The following is a 16563-nucleotide window of genomic DNA, read 5'->3' as shown; positions in this document are numbered from 1 at the left end:
TAGTTGCTTGTCATAAGACTAATCATTATAATTTTTGTAACCCTACTTTTATATTTATAAATTCAAACCATGGCAAAAATAAAGGCCAGTAAGCCACTTGTTCTCAACGATCTACTCATACAGAATGTGAACACATGGGGCAACGTATACTATAACATTCCCTTAAGGCTTTCCAACAATGAAACCAGAACGGCGACAAGTATAGCACATCGATACATACCAGCGATACCGCATAGCTTGGATTGCGTAAGTTTTTGTTTAATGTTAAATCAAACATTCATTCATATTCAATGTATTAGAATAATGATTTCGAATCTTAATCCTTTACTGTTAATGCAGCTAGACCATGGAACTCACTGCCACACTATCTGTACAAGTCTCTTTTTATTTAAAAAAAATATGGAAGTACTTTTTTTCTTCTTGTCCATACGTTAATGTATGTATATAAATATGTATATAACGATAAGCATGCCTTTTATACTAAAGTTCTCTTGTGGCATGTTACGTATCTATTTTTTTTCTGGTACGTATAATAGTGTTAAATATATATAACATTGCATCAATATTCAATATTTAAATGTTTAAAAGTATAAAAATAAAAATGTATTAAAGTGTCGGTTTTCTAGTAGTCTACTACTCGGTCTATAATAAAACGGTGCATCGCGCGTTTTGTGCGCCAGTGGCTCATAGTGTGAAGATACATAATAGTCTATAATATATCTTTATACATGGGCTATCCAACGCAAACATACTTGATCAAATCTTTCCTGTAGACCCTGAGATTCATGCGTTCAAGCAAAAATCTTTTCAATTTTATAATATTAGTATTTAAGCATATTATTATATTATCATTTTAAGAAAATTGATGACCCACTGCCCGAGCGAGTGACTGGACGAGACATGGTGGTCGAGAAGGAATCATACAAAACTACCACTGGTGAATATTGCGTGAAACCTAACCCAAATAAAGCGATGGAGAGATCCGACTGCGCCATCAACTGTCGAAGAGTGATTTTCATGACCGGCGTCGAGAAAAAGGTATTAGCAAAAATTTAACATATTGGTTATCCATTTTGGACGACCACCACTTTAAGAAAGTTTTAAAGTTTTTTTTATGCAGACATATATATCCATCCGCCGATTTATACATTCATCTATTTTTCTATTGAATAAAAATATCTTTATATTAAAGTCTTGAACAACATAATTATGGCCCATTTGCCCTAACTTTCTATTTAAAGTACATTTTTTTAAATATATTCAGAAGCTGAATTACTACAACTAGCATTATTACCATTTTATCTATAAGCACATCGTATCGTTCTTTTTTTCAGTTACAAAGTAAGAACATAGTACAACCAACTATGATATCGGAAATGAAAGACAGTTTTAGAGGCATCGCAGCACCGCCCACTGCACCTCCAGAGATCGTTGTCAAGTCACCAGATCCTGAATATATTTTTGACGTAAGATAGAAGTAAATCAGTTGTTTTATATTCTTGCACTAATAAAACAAAACAGCAGGATCTAAATGTACTTTATTCAAGTAGTCATTGTACAAGATACAATTTAATGTGAAGCTAACCGGTTAGGAACGTAGATTCTACCAAGAATAACCAGCAAGAAAATGTACATGTACAGTACAGTAACAGCCTGTTAATGTCCCACTGCTGGGCTACGGCCTCCTCTCCCTTTTGAGGAGAAGGTTTTGGAGCTTATTCCACCACGCTGCTCCAATGCGGATTGGTAGAATACACATGTGGCAGGATTTCAATGAAATTAGACACATGCAGGTTTCCTCACGATGTTTTCCTTCACCGTCAAGCACGAGATGAATTATAAACACAAATTAAGCACATGAAAATTCAGTGGCGCTTGCCCATGTACATGTATTAATCATATATCTACGTCTTAATTTATGTATCCTGTATGAAAATCATACATGATAGATACAAAATGTTATACCTTATTTATGAATATTATTTAAACATTTAAAGTTTGTTTTTATTAATTGGTAAATAGTTAATTAATGAAATATTTAATATCGTGTTTCTTGGGTAAATAATTGTACCAAAAAAAATTTAAAGATATAATTAAACTAATTGTTGCATTTTTCAGGTGGTTGCATCTGGTCGAAACGAGGTTCCTGCTATATCAGATAGTGATGGTGGATTCCGCAGACTTCTTGATCCTTACGTGTCAACTTACAGATCTTGCAACAGACCTTTCACGGTAGATGAACAATACGGAGTCGCGGCTAAGGATCAGATCACATTTTATTCAGAATTTAACGTACCTAAGGTCCGTATTCGTAACAGCCTGTGAATGTCCCACTGCTGGGCTAAAGGCCTCCTCTCCTCTTTTTGAGGAAAAGGTTTGGAGCTTATTCCACCACGCTGCTCCAATGCGGGTTGGTGGAATACACATGTGGCAGAATTTCAGTGAAATTAGACACATGCAGGTTTTCCTCACGATGTTTTCTTTCACCGTAAAGCACGAGATGAATTATAATCGCAAATTAAGCACATGAAAATTCAGTGGTGCTTGCCCGGATTTGAACCCACGCTCATCGGTTAGGATTCCCGCGTTCTTACCACTGGGCCATCTCGGCTATTTGTACCTAAGGTATTTTGTAATAATTATTACCAAAACCGTTCAAATCGTGTTTTGCCAAATATCATTAAAAAATGTATGCATAGAAGAAATATTATCAATTAATTATGGTCAAATTTTGACCACTGCGGGTTTTATTAAATAATATTTTTAAGGAGCATTGATACATATTAAGATTAATATCATTAACACATATACGAGTGTAATTTTTTTTATTAACTGTATTTAAGGTACGAGGCTTTGGGCCAAGACATAAGGAAATATGGATGCCCTTAACCGCTAAGGTACACAAAGGTGTATATGATAGAATTCATGTGAAGAAAGAATATAAGGAAGTGGCTGCTTGTCATAATCCTGTCAATAATATTCAAGGGTATTTTAAGTTTTATTTTTATACAAGAACATGAATTTCATGCTTGTCATGCCAGTTGCGGTTAAGCTACGAAAAATAATAATGTACTGGTGGTAGGGCTAAGTGGAAGCTTGTTTGGGTAGGTACCACCCACTAGTCAGATATTCTACCACAAAACAGTAGCACTTGGTATTGGTTGTGTTCCGGTTTGAAAGGTGAGTAAGCATGTGTAATTACAGGCACAAGCGACATAACATCTTAGTTCTCAATGTTGGTGGCGCATATATATATATATATATATATTGTAACGGCATGCCACATAACGCCACGCTACATATCGTCACGGGGGGTAAGGGGGAGAACGACAATACCGTCTAGTCGACCCAAAACGCCAACCTCGCCTGCCCGTGGTGCTTCCTGCTAGATAACTGACGAGGCTCTGGCGACCGAGCTGTGGCGGTATAACCACTAAGACCTGGCTGGGTAACCTAGAACAGAAGAGGCTTCAACAGCCTGGGGATACAAATAATCTCCAAAAGGATTGGTGCAGAAGGCAAGGGGAAACCAATGCAACTATCCTTCCCAAGAAAGTCAACATGAAACTACGAACAGAGAGAATACGATTGCCATGGCCACGGGGCTACAGGGAACTAGGCTCTCCATGGAAATTCAGCAACTGGAACGTATTACAAGCTACGCCAAAACATGCAAGCGACAACACTGGATGTCAGATAATACCTTAGAACTAGTCGAACGGAGATGCACGCTAAAGTCAACAGGTGCAGGCATTGGCGACTTAAACAAACTGTCAGCACAAATTCAAGCAGGTTGCAGGAAGGATTATAATGCCTATCTCTGCAAAATATGTGAGGAAATCGATGCTCATGCAAATAGACATGAGTCCAGAGATCTCTATCATAAAATTCGATCCATCACAAAGACACTTCCTTCCAAGACCTGGGTCATTGAAGATAGTGATGGTAGAGTGGTCAATGAACTAAATCATATAATTGACGTTTGGAAGAGATACTGTCCGTCCTTGTTCCAGGACAACCAGTCGAAAAACTTTCCTGATATAGAGCCCGGAAATGAAAACCAAGAGCCAGACATTCTTCGATCGGAAGTAAAAGCCGCATTTATGCATCTAAAGAAAAGGAAAGCCACAGGAAGAGATGCTATACCGATCGAAACTATAAGAGCCTTAGGCGACATAGATGTCAATATCTTCCACAAAATATGCAACAAGATATGGCATTCAGGAACATGGCCTACAGAATAGTCTCACATAGTTTTCATTCCTTTGCACAAGAAGGGTTCAACTAAGAAGTGTAGCAACTACCGCCTTATAGCCCTCATATCTCATGCTAGTAAAATTTTGCTACACATACTCAATGAACGACTGAAGAACTTTCTGTCCAAGGAAGTTGCACCAGAACAAGCCGGTTTTGTAAAAGGAAGGGGTACACGTGAACAGATCCTCTTTGTTCGCCAGATAATAGAGAAGCGAAAAAGTCACCATTTTACCCTCATCCCTCCCTCTGTGGCACACCGCTGATGATACAAAGCAAAATCGCCATGCTGGGGATGGACGTTCGCTGCGACCTTAGTCCAAGGGATCACATCGAGGCTATTATAAAAACAGCTTCACGGAAACTCGGAGTTCTGAATAAGGTGCGGCGTTTTTTCACGCCACAACAACTGTGCCTGTTATACAAAACACAGGTACGGTCTTGCGTTGAATATTGCTCGCACCTTTGGGATGGCTCCGCTAAGTACCTACTGGAAGCCTTGGACCGGTTGCAGCGACGTGCAGTACGCATTATTGGCGACGTAAAGGTCACAAACACCCTTGAACCTTTACAATTGCGTCGCGAGATAGCAGCACTGAGCGCTTTCTATCGACTGTATCACGGTGAGTGCTCTGAGGAATTATTCTCTCTAATTCCTTCTTCCCCCTTCCTTCTTAAGTCCACGCGAGCTGGTTCTCGATGTCACCGCCTAACTGTGACATCAATTCCTTTGCGCACAAAGAAATTTTGCAACTCCTTTCTTTGTCGCACTTCCAAAAAATGGAATTCCTTACCAGCTCACGTGTTCCCCTCCTCTTAAAACTCGGGATCCTTCAAACGAGGCGTGAAGAGGCATCTTGCGGGCCGGCAAGGCGAAGGTGGCTAGTGCAGAACGTTTTTCCCGTCTGTACTGGCCGTCGTCGCGTTTGGACTCTACTACCACTTACCATCAGGTGGAGTAGTCATTTGTCATCCCGGACATATAAAAAAAAAAAGGCACGAGAGTTTAACAAGCCTACTTATTTTTGACTTCTCAAAGGCATTTGACTCAGTTAAATGGCCCAAACTATAGAGGGTGTTACTGGACATGGGTACACCGAAACACTTAGTTCATCTTCTTAGACGTCTTTACGAAGATGGGACTGCATCCGTGTGGACGGATGATGTTTTATCTGAAAACTTTCATCCCAGCTGGAGTCCGCCAAGGATGCATAATATCACCGCTCCTGTTCAATGCTTACACAGAACTGGTAATGCGCATTGCGCTTGAGGACTGGAGTGACGGTGTTGCAGTTGGTGGGCGCAAGATTACGAATTTGCGTTATGCCGACGACACGACCCACGACGACACAACCTGTTTGCGTCTGACGCAGTTCATATGGAAGAATTGCTTCTTAAAATGGAGCGCGTATGCCAATAATTCGGATTAAAGCTTAACCGCAGTAAAACGAAGATGATGATCGTAGACCGGGCGAAAAACAACTCACCCGAGATCACTCAGATTGCGAACTGTGAGGTCGTCCAATCCTATATATCGAATAATGGCGGATGCGTAGATGAGGTCAAGCGACGTATGACAATTACAAGAACTGCAATGGAGAGGCTGAAGAAAATATGGAGGAACAGAAACATTACCAAAGCAACCAAGATCCGGCTCGTACAAACGCTTGTTTTCCCCATATTTCTATACGCTGCGGAGACGTGTACTTTGTGGCAGGTCAAAAAAAAGAAGATCGATGCTCTGGAGATGTGGTGCTGGAGACGAATGCTAAGAGTTACGTGGACCAAATCTCGTACCAATATCTCCATTCTTCAAGAACTCGGCATCAAACAGCGTCTTTCGGCGCTGGTTCGAAAGCGCATACTAACATTTTTTGGACACGTCTCCCGGCAAGGAAATGACTCCATTGAGCGCCTTGTTATTCAAGGCAAGGTGGATGGCATCAGACCACGTGGAAGGACGCCCATGCGATGGACCGACCAAATAAAAACAAATGTTGGCGGTCCTTTGCATGAATGCACCAAGCTCACCACTAACAGGGACTTATGGCGAAGGCTCGTGAGGCGAATAACATCTGCTCCGAATAATTCATAATACTTCATGGCGACCACGACCGCTCTGACAAGAGTATCACGACGAAGGAACATATCGTCACGCCACATGCCGAGACGAGACAAGCCAAACCAAGTCAAGCCCGCCTGTAACCATTACTGGTGTCACATTCGAGTGACAGAATGTAATACCCGATCCGACTCATTTCGGAAAGTCATTCGTTTATGTACAAAAATGTTGCTATGGCAACAAAAAATAACGGATGAGAGAAGTGGCCATGACAACAGAAAAATAACGGTGGGGAATTGGAAAAGGATTAAGATATAAATATTCATTCGATTATTTATATATTTATCATTATTACCTTCCCGTTTCAATATACTAAAATCTTCTTCGAAACGCGCTGCATCTTATATAAGTTTTATGTATATTGGCTTAGTATTTTTTCAGTTAGACATTACAAAAAAAATCACCACTTATTAATATGGATAGAAGATTTGATTTTTTAAGTTATAGAAGACAAAAAGATATTGGTTATCTATAATAATTATTGGTCAAAGGTTTGTATCATATTTTCATTTCCAGAGTTTTTGTATCGGAAATGAAGAAGAAATACAAACTACCGTTTGCGTCTTCTTCTCTCGCTTCCTGGGATCATGGAGAGATGTTCGATTTGGCACCATTTCCCCCTAACCCTTATCAAACAAATATGGCTCCTTTCATGTATTGCAGTGATTACTGCCATATTGCTCAAGGCACCCCTCCTTATACGGTAATCGACCAATATAAGCATTACAGGCAAGCACATAAGCCATGTGTTAAGAAATTTGTCGTATCAAGAGATTTTGTACCTTGAAATATTTATTTATATAAATTATATTGTTTATCTGATCAGTTTACATTATTCGTAGACGAACAAGACTACAAAATATTTATTTTGTCAACCCGATAATTATAAATGTGTAGTAAATCTGTCTGTTTGCTTTTTACCTTAACAAACGAACATTGAAAAAATCCTAATTAAATTTAACATTCACTTCATGGGAAAATTATGGGATCTGTGTAAAAAGTAGACGAGTCTCGCGTTATGTATTTAAATAATTAAGGAATGTCCAATCACAAAATAGTAAATATTGTATTTAAAAAAAAAACAACTTGTGGTTTAATCCATTACTTTAGTAAGAAAAATCATTCAATGTCAAAAAAATATGTATGTTGCTGAGGTTACCTGAAATGGAAAAAAAAAATTTTTTTAGTTACATCAGTCGTAGTCATAATAAAAAAGTTTTTTTATTATGATCTTATGGTAAGCCAATTCATATAATAAATATAAACAATACTATTTATTGGGCACCATAAAACACATTACACTCTCATAGAACTGACATGTTCATGATCACGTTCTGTCTATATTTTCTCGATTACTCATTTAAATTAACAAGTTTAGAAATTTACTAAAACATTAGCATAAAAAGTAATAAGCGTACCTCACGCTTCTCTTGATAAAAGTAATTTCAATGTCTGCTGTTAGAAATTTGACACACATCGTTCACGTCTGACAGTAAAGTTTCGTCTGTTTTGGAAGTTTTAACCTACAATAGTAATATTTTATTTAATTGAAATCCTGACCCCTAAACTAGAAAAGTGTGTCTTAGGGGGCAAACAGTGTTTCATTATATTGGAGCTATACATTAGGGCACTTTACATATGATTTTATACATATTTTGAGTTTTCAATTTTTTATGGTTTTACATTATGAAGTAAACGTTGTGCTTGAATAAAATATTTGATTTATACCTCAGGCTTCCTAACGAAACAGTTTGAGCAAGTAGGTGAGTCACATTCGCATTGAGATATTTTATTTTTTTTCTGTGGAGGACAAGGTCTGTTATTATAAGGACAACAAAAATAGTTTTCGTTTTAGATAGACTGGTAGGTGGGGCTGGCTTACATGGATCATAACCGAAGGTCGTGCAAATTCTGAGTTTCCTGGTAAGTTTTAATTTGCTTAATTTGTATCTTTGCCGCGTACTTGCTACGGTTAACGAATACATTATGAGGAGATCTGCATGTATCGGATAAAGATTTGCAGCTATATCCATATAATTAAAAATATAAACTTTCGAAAAACCAACAAGCGGACCTGTTTAGGGGCAAATAACAGTCCGTATTATTAATATATAATAAATTCAAAAAATGTAAATTAAATTTACCTTGAGTAACTGTTTTTTTGTCTTTTTATTATTATAAATTGTTTTCGAGGAAACTATTTCAATTGTCTGAAACAAATATGTAGTGCATGTTGTATAATGTAAAACAAAATCACTTCATGTTTTAAACTAAGTCAACTTCGCCTTGTCTGTCTGTCTGAACGCGATGAACTCAAAAACTACCAAATGATTTTTCATACAGTTTTTACAAATGGACGAAGTTGGGAGTCATGAGAAAGGTGTATAAATCATTAAGGTTTTTGTAAATTGGCAGAAATAAGATGATGATTGTTGAAGGTGTTGTTGGTGGCGAAAAATCATGCCAACCTTGAGCGTACGCCACATAAAACAATAAATAAACGAATGTGTATTACGAACCATACGATCGTATATAATAAATATATTAGTTACCCCTATACACGAACAAGAGCGGTGGTCTTCTGGTGTTTTAACCATTATATTTTCATTTCTTTTCTCCAAATCTACTTTCAATTGCCGTTTTCGTAGATGGATTATTCTAGAAAAAGAATACACAAATATTTTTTGTACATATCAACTCAACTCTGAGCGCTACTTTAGAATTATCAATTTAAAAAAAAATCATGTGTAGCATTTTAACAGTTCTTTTTTCTAAATAGTTTCTTAATAAAAAATAAAGTTAACTCACCCCGAGACAAAATTGATTTTCACATTTAGTATTCTTCGATTCATCGAGACATTTACCAGTCTAAAAATATTTTATAAAAATAAAAAAATTAATAAGATTATGTAAAGATGTTCACAAATGCACTATAAAATGTAAAAAAAACCTACATCACAAATTATTGATACAATAATAAAATAATCTTGTGTCTTATTAAAAATATACTTACGGTAGGACATCGTTCTTCAGGCGGAATTGGATACTTTCTTTTTCTTGGAGCTCTACAGGGTGGATTATGGAAACATCGCGATGGGTGGTTACAAGGGGCTCCAGCTCGCGCTGGCCAGTAGCACGGCATCAAATAAGGGAAGCAGGAAGAGGGAGGAAGACATTGCGGAAAATGGTGACAAGACCTAGCGGCCATTGGCTGAAAAAGAGATCAATATACATATGTAATACCTTCACAATGAACACCATTATTTAGTAATGGTAGTATGATATTCAGAAATTACCTTTTGTAAAATGCAACTAGATCGAGGCGTTAACTCCAGCTTAAATATATAAGAATAATTAATAAATAAAACTATGTAGAATTTTTTGTTGTTCAATTTGATTAAAAGAACTTACAGGGGATGGTTCAAATTTAGGTTTCCTTTTAAATGATACCTGAAATTCAGAATATAATTAATCAAAACATGAAAAACAAATGATTGATTGTTATAAGGTCTCATTCTGCTCATGGCCCAGCTATCACAAGCTTGAGGCGTGTCACGTGGAACGCGGAGAACCAATCCTGTCGACGATACTCTATGATGTATTATTTCACGGAGAAGATTTTTTTTAATATATAGCCACTTTATTATATTTATAAGCTAGATGACGGCCCAAGCACTTCAATTTTTAAGCTGTTTACAATCAGGACAATGTCAGCCTGGTTTTTCTGGTGCATTATAATTATGATAATTATTAGAATTCTTACCTTCAAGCCATAATAGTTATTGCAATCGAGTCTACATTTCGAAGGATGACATAATGACTGAAAAGTAAGAGGAATACAAGTTTACCGTACGTGTTATTTATTTTTGATTAGTTAATAAGTTATTTCATGAAGATAGACTTGCAATAGGCCTCCTGATGATAAGTGTTTACTTTTCATAGACTCATTTCTTAGGCATATAATAAATATAAACCAGTTCTTACACTGTTAAAGCGTAGCTAACCAAGGTATCTAAGATATTTTGTCCTATATGTCTGTGATTACACCGGCTAACTCAACCTAGAACACAGCTATATAAATCACACTATATCACTTTATAAGCCAAATTATAATAACTGAGTGGATGGTATGAGGTATCCAACCAGACGAGCACAAAGCCCACCCATAACCACCTATAGAAAAATAACTTTAGTCACACCCATGTTAAGAATATTTTATTGGATTTAAAAAAAAAATGTTATCAAGATATTTTTTAAAAGTTACTTATTCCTAATAAGGTTGGTTTGTATGAAAGTAGTACCTTACAACTGCATTTCCCTCTTGGACACTGACTGCACTGAAATACAAGTTTTTATTTAAATTAAAAAACACAAAGAAAAATATACGTACGATCATTTCCAATCAAAATATAATGATTATCTTACAAGTGATGGACAGGGAGGATCGTCCTGCAAATTAAAAAAATTGTTATTTTTATCGTTTTTATAGATAAGATAATCAATTACAATTACAAAATGAACTATAAGTTTTTATAATATTATTATTTATTAATCCAATCTTTGTGCAACGTGATAGAATATTTCTCGATAAATATCGCAGTGAAACCGGATCGTAGTGCTATTCTGTAAGACCTCACTTCGTATATTACTTGTGTAATATTGAAAACTGAGACACGTTTTCGTGTTGCGTTATAATTAATAAAGTCGACGCCGTATACGTCGAGTATGTCTAGCTTACCTGGTGGTAGAGCTTTGTGCAAGCTCGTCTGGGTAGGTACCACCCACTCATCAGATATTCTACCGCAAAACAGCAGTACTTGGTATTGTTGTGTTTCGGTTTGAAGGGTGAGTGAGCCAGTGTAATTACAGGCACAAGGGATATAACATATTAGTTCCCAAGGTTGGTGGCGCATTGGCGATGTAAGCGATGGTTAATATTTCATACATACCAATGTCTATGGGCGTTGCTGACCACTTACCATCAGGTGGCCCATATGCTCGTCCTATACAATAAAAAAAAAGTCACTTTCTGACATTTCGCGTCGTGTTGGTTTGCAGCGAGCTTAGTGTTTGTTCTTACAGAATAGCTTTATAGTTAATAACAATTTTGAGATAATATATTTTGATTATTTATTTTATGGAAACTTACTTACAAACTATTTAAAACTTATAAATTTATTTTTAACTTATTTAATAATATAATATATATATATATATATATATATATATATATATATATATATATATATATACGTACACAAGGCGAGTCGCATGGTCCCACACAAATCGGGCAATATGGATCATAACAGCAACTACGACATCCGCCACACTAAAAAAATTTATTTGCTTAAAATATATTGTTCTATGTTATTAATGTACTTACTTATGTTAAATAAGATAACTAAGATGGCTCTATGGGGCAAGTGAATATTAACTAAAATCAAATATTATGTAGTACTACTGTAGCAGAAATTGATCATGTGCAGTTATATTTTCTTCATCCCACGATAATCGTTTTACGTTTTTTTCGTCTTAAATAAAATTATGCCATAACGCCTATATGTATATACCAAGATGAGAACCAAACCATAAATCTATTTCCTAACGTGAGCCCCTAGTTGTGAGATATTTATGGGCAGTTACTGAATATATCTTACCTTTAAAGAAGCAGGTAGATCAGTATTACTCTGTAAATAAATATTTGCAAGTTAATGTTATAATAACTTTCCTTAATTATTATTTTGCTTTTTTTAATATTGTTTGCTGTTTTATATCAAAATGCCCATTAGTACTTATTAATGTTAATATCTTTGCTGCCAATAATTCTATATATTATGTATAAATTTGATAAATTTCACTATCGTTATGTCACTACCAGTACGGCTCAATAGGTATCATCTATACATCACTTATTTTACAGCTAAACATGAATGCTTTTTTATGTTGTGTTCTGATTATAATAAGAAGCTTGTGTAATTACTGTTAAAAGGGGTAAACATTTTAGATCGCATAGTTAGCTACGCATGACCATGACCAACAACGACGGCGTAAGTAAAAGTTAATATCTTATATACTTATTTTAATAATTTACTCCCATTTTGAGAAAAGTAAACAGCATCATATATTACTATACGTCTTTACGCTTATTTACACATAACAAAACTTCCACTAAAAATAATACACAACTTTCACCTTATTTACAAATATAAAGCTAATATAAAAAGCAAAATCTAGTCAAAGCAAAAATACTAGTAGTTATTTCCTCAATGAATCTTTACAAATAAAAATTTAGATTAACTTGAGATTAGCGCATCCAAAAAAGACAAACCTTTCAGCTTATTATATAAAGCTGTAAATAGATATGTAGATAATATTTAGTATGTTATAGATGCAATAATATGACATTATGAATATTAAATAATATAATAATTAAATGTAGTTACGAGCCTTGTTCTTGCAGCAGCCCTTTGCGCAACATATTTGTATTATAGCTGTCTGAGGAAACACTGGTTCTTCCTTGCGTATTTTTTTGGATGTGTTTTTCCCAACTATCGTTATATTTGATAGCCCGAACATATTGTGTTCTCTGTCTAGCTTAAGTATTGTTGATAAGCACTTTTCTCCGAAACTAAAACGATGATGTATGCTGTCATCAGATTCTCGGCTACAAATTGAATTAGCTGAACCGCTTGTTGTCAATGATTGTGAACTGAAATAAAATGACAATAAGATTTTTGAGTATATGTTTTAACTTAAAAATCTACGTAATCTAAAAAGTAATACTGGCGAAGAAATTGGAATTGCATAAAAATCTTGCCAGTGCCTTCATATTTCTCACTGTTTTCATGGAGTATTAAATTCGTACGAAATAATAATAATAAAACATGGAAAGGAAGTAATAACAGTCTTATATTTAAATTACTTTATTTAAACAAACATTTCAAATGCATTTTTTCAAGTATATAAATATGCCAAGTAAAATTCGGAGCAATAATGATATATTATTCTTATTATATCTTAAGACAGCAGTCTAAAGTCTGCAAATTCATTTCGGTACGATTTTATTTCTACGTTCATCTATCTATAACGACATGTTTTACAAATTATTCTGAAGAATATGATATAGTTCTTATAACTATAAAATAATAATTAATATATAAACGCTGTCAATTGTTTTTTCCGCAGCGACTGATGTAATAACCAAATTAATTATGCTTAAAGTATTTTTTCTTAATAACCTATAGCATAATCAGAAAAATGTATGATTAGAGAAGATCCGTGATTTAATGCTTCAATTTTATGCTTTTATATTTTTGATCAGAACAACCCTTGAAAATATGTAGTTTACAAAAAATATTTTTATTTTTAACTTTAAGTTGATGTACCCATACATAATATCAAATAAAAAACTACTTTTCTTTATAAATGCCCTCTTAAATCTTTATGCAAATATTTCTTACCTATTTTAGTTTAAATTATGTTGTAATCCTCTTCGTTTACGTCTTATGTTAGTGCCTGTTAAGGCATTCAACTTTCTGGAAGGACAGCGAATCTGAACACCGAAAAATAAATAACAAGAGTCTAAAGTTAGATTATATTTTACCTGGAATCTATTGACCCTTCCCTTCCTTCAGATAACCATTTCATTTTTGTCAATTTCAGTTTTTTTGGGTTTACGTATTGGTTATATTCTTCACTGTCAGAAAGATCGCTGTCATCGTCACAATAACCACTCTAAAATTTTTATTAAAATTCCATATTTCTAATACATATTAAAATATATTGACTGATTTCAGATATATTATACAAATTACTCACTTCACATTTTCGCTCTATTTCAAGTTCAGAAATAGTTTTGTGTGGATTGGTTGTAATTAGTTCATAGTGTGCTTTCGTTCTCTCTACTTTTATTGGATTTTCTTGAACAAACTGAGAAGCAATAATTTAAAATCTAAGTTTCCGGGCAGATGTAACGTCAATTTCCAATTCAAGCTATGCCTTAGCCGTTAACACCCGCAACAGAGTAGAATAAATCTCATTTCAACCCATAGTTCTAGTAAGAGCCGACTTAAATTACGTGTTAAGCAACATTATCAAGCACGTAAGCCCTAAAATCATCCGTGCAGTATCGGAAAACCAGCAAAATCATTGATGAGGTAGGTCGGTGTCAGGCAATGCGGCCGTAAAAGATTTTCAATATCTATTAAATTAATGCGTCGACCCAATTAAATGGAATAAAACTAAGTAAATGATTATATAAAATATTGATGCTGAATATGTAAGTAAGTAATGAAGTCGATTCCAACGGCAGAAGTAGTGAAAATAATTAGCTTTGACTTTGAATTGACAGAACAGCATTAAGCGAGATCTAAAATATTATGATGGATGTAGGCGACGTTGCTATCGGACCTTTGAAAGGAAACTGGTGGTAGGGCTTTTTCCAAGCTCGTCTGTGTAGGTACCACCCACTCATCAGATATTCTACCGCAAAACAGTAGTACTTGGTATTGTTGTTCCGGTTTGAAGGGTGTGTGAGCCAGTGTGATTACAGGCACAAGGGACATAAGATCTTAGTTCCCAAGATTGGTGGCGCGTTGGCGATTTTCTTACACTGCCAATGTCTATGGGCGTTGGTGACCACTCACCATCAGGTGGCCCATATGCTTGTCTGCCTACCTATACTATAAAAAAATAATAAATAAAGAACATATAAGTAGTTAAGTGGAATACTTTTGTATTATAAATAACTAAAATATAGTATATTAAGAATTGTTTGTAGTGCATAATATAGCAGCGTTAATAGCAAAGTTTATGATATATCAATGTTTTGCTTATGTTTTCTCCTTCTGCCATTGAAATATAGTTTACTAACTTCGTCAGAGTTCATAACATGTAACGATCTCCCTTGTCTTCGGTCCATTGAGTTCATGTCATTATTATTTCCACTTAATGATGGTTTCACTTCATTGATCAGGCATACATAAGTGAAGAATACATTCTGGTCTGATGCACTCCTTGTCAGTTTCATTGGGGATATGTGGTTCATGTTGTCGTATTGTCTATTGTATTGGTTGACGAGAAGCATCGTTTATAATAATTATTATAACTGATCAATTTTTTAGTTAGCCATTTTGTTGGCTATTGATTAAATATTTTAATTGATTTTGATTTTCTACGCCATAGCTATGGAAACTTCTAATATAAATTTGAATTAGTCATCAATCCGTCATTGTTTTGTTTTCGTAGACAATGACTGCCAAGAATCATTTTAAAAAGAATTTATTTAGTTCAAAAGCATAGTCATACGATCTTCTTCAAATGTTTCTATTTTATTTACTTATTACTATTGATTAAAGGCGATGCCTTTAATCAGAACAGAGATTGATTACAAAATGATTATAGAATTAACCCACAGACAAAAGTAATCATAATATCATGTGATATTTTGTGATTTGAATAATTCAGGTATCTTTATCGGATTAGGAAGTAATTTGTGTCAAGCGCGTTAATAATGTTCACTCTATGAATAGCAAATTGAGGCCTTTGAACTTAAATGCGGATGTGTAATTTGAAAATTTAAAAAGTGACATGTTTTAAAACTATTTCAATTATATTCATAAGTAGTTTAATAAGTATATTGTATATATTGTATAAAGCAAAGACTTCTTGAATAAAACCTTCAATGTTTGTAAAAAGCAATTACGCATAATTTGTTGCATCAGAATATAATCTTAACTGCGTTGATGCTTGCGTCTCTGTGAACCAGAAATATATTTTAATTTAAAATGAACAGTAGAAGTACACCTGGTTCAGTGTCCAGTGACCCAGTGTGAATGACATCGGGTCGCGCAAAAACCGACTTTAACAATGGGGTAACAAAAAAAAACTGATTTTCACTCAAGATTAGCGGCCACGCTCCGATCGTCGTGTTGAATTTCGAGTCTTTTTTTATGAAACAACAATTTCGGTGTGAATTAAAATACATTATCAAAGTAATAGACGTTATGAGGTGCGAATTACAATAACAAAATTGTATCCGTATCTATATAAATAAATTACTCATTACATTATTATTTTAAATGAAAAAAACATAGTACATTTAGTTTTTGAGTATTATAGTAATATTTTGGTAAATATATGTTTGACAGCGTAATATAATTAAGTAATTGGTTGATAAAATCTTTTCA

At 34.8% G+C, this 16563-nt stretch overlaps 2 protein-coding genes across 4 annotated transcripts; one reads left to right on the top strand and one right to left on the bottom strand.

Annotated features, from left to right (window-relative positions):
* The first annotated feature begins 69 nt into the window (after positions 1 to 69).
* On the top strand, positions 70 to 7163 carry LOC126769749 (uncharacterized). Its single transcript, XM_050488666.1, has 6 exons — positions 70 to 246; positions 859 to 1038; positions 1335 to 1466; positions 2119 to 2301; positions 2844 to 2986; positions 6893 to 7163. Exons 1-6 carry the CDS (start codon positions 70 to 72, stop codon positions 7161 to 7163), a joined length of 1086 nt encoding a protein of 361 aa, XP_050344623.1.
* A 304-nt stretch (positions 7164 to 7467) lies between these two features.
* On the bottom strand, positions 7468 to 15532 carry LOC126769585 (uncharacterized). 3 transcript variants are annotated; one of them, XM_050488446.1, is made up of 18 exons: positions 15249 to 15532; positions 14195 to 14305; positions 13980 to 14110; positions 12824 to 13085; positions 12034 to 12063; positions 11634 to 11705; positions 10802 to 10825; positions 10678 to 10713; positions 10140 to 10196; positions 9788 to 9826; positions 9673 to 9711; positions 9390 to 9587; positions 9185 to 9244; positions 8929 to 9034; positions 8521 to 8586; positions 8105 to 8176; positions 7795 to 7899; positions 7468 to 7535 (listed from the first exon to the last, which is right to left on the bottom strand). In XM_050488446.1, exons 1-14 carry the CDS (start codon positions 15459 to 15461, stop codon positions 8981 to 8983), a joined length of 1326 nt encoding a protein of 441 aa, XP_050344403.1. In that variant the 5' UTR covers positions 15462 to 15532; the 3' UTR covers positions 7468 to 7535; positions 7795 to 7899; positions 8105 to 8176; positions 8521 to 8586; positions 8929 to 8980. The 3 variants fall into 3 exon arrangements, with proteins under 3 accessions (XP_050344403.1, XP_050344404.1, XP_050344405.1); XM_050488447.1 differs by lacking the exon at positions 10802 to 10825; XM_050488448.1 differs by lacking the exons at positions 10678 to 10713; positions 10802 to 10825.
* Positions 15533 to 16563: the final 1031 nt, after the last annotated feature.

The sequence above is a fragment of the Nymphalis io genome, chromosome 7 (genome assembly GCF_905147045.1).
Source record: "Nymphalis io chromosome 7, ilAglIoxx1.1, whole genome shotgun sequence".
NCBI classification, from domain to species: domain Eukaryota; kingdom Metazoa; phylum Arthropoda; class Insecta; order Lepidoptera; family Nymphalidae; genus Nymphalis; species Nymphalis io.
Note: the sequence above shows the minus strand (reverse complement) of the source record. Positions and strands in the feature narration are given on the sequence as shown.

What these genes read in the sequence shown, in the direction of transcription:
- LOC126769749 (XM_050488666.1), top strand. Translation starts at nt 70, where the DNA reads ATGGCAAAAATAAAGGCCAGTAAGCCACTTGTTCTCAACGATCTACTC. An exon ending in CAGAATTTAACGTACCTAAG is followed by an intron (nt 2,302 to 2,843) that starts GTCCGTATTCGT and finishes ACTGTATTTAAG; the next exon opens with GTACGAGGCTTTGGGCCAAG. An exon ending in CCTGTCAATAATATTCAAGG is followed by an intron (nt 2,987 to 6,892) that starts GTATTTTAAGTT and finishes TTTCATTTCCAG; the next exon opens with AGTTTTTGTATCGGAAATGA.
- LOC126769585 (XM_050488446.1), bottom strand. Translation starts at nt 15,461, where the DNA reads ATGCTTCTCGTCAACCAATACAATAGACAATACGACAACATGAACCAC. An exon ending in GAAGGGTCAATAGATTCCAG is followed by an intron (nt 13,086 to 13,979) that starts GTAAAATATAAT and finishes ATTTTATTTCAG; the next exon opens with TTCACAATCATTGACAACAA. An exon ending in CTAGTTGCATTTTACAAAAG is followed by an intron (nt 9,588 to 9,672) that starts GTAATTTCTGAA and finishes TCTCTTTTTCAG; the next exon opens with CCAATGGCCGCTAGGTCTTG.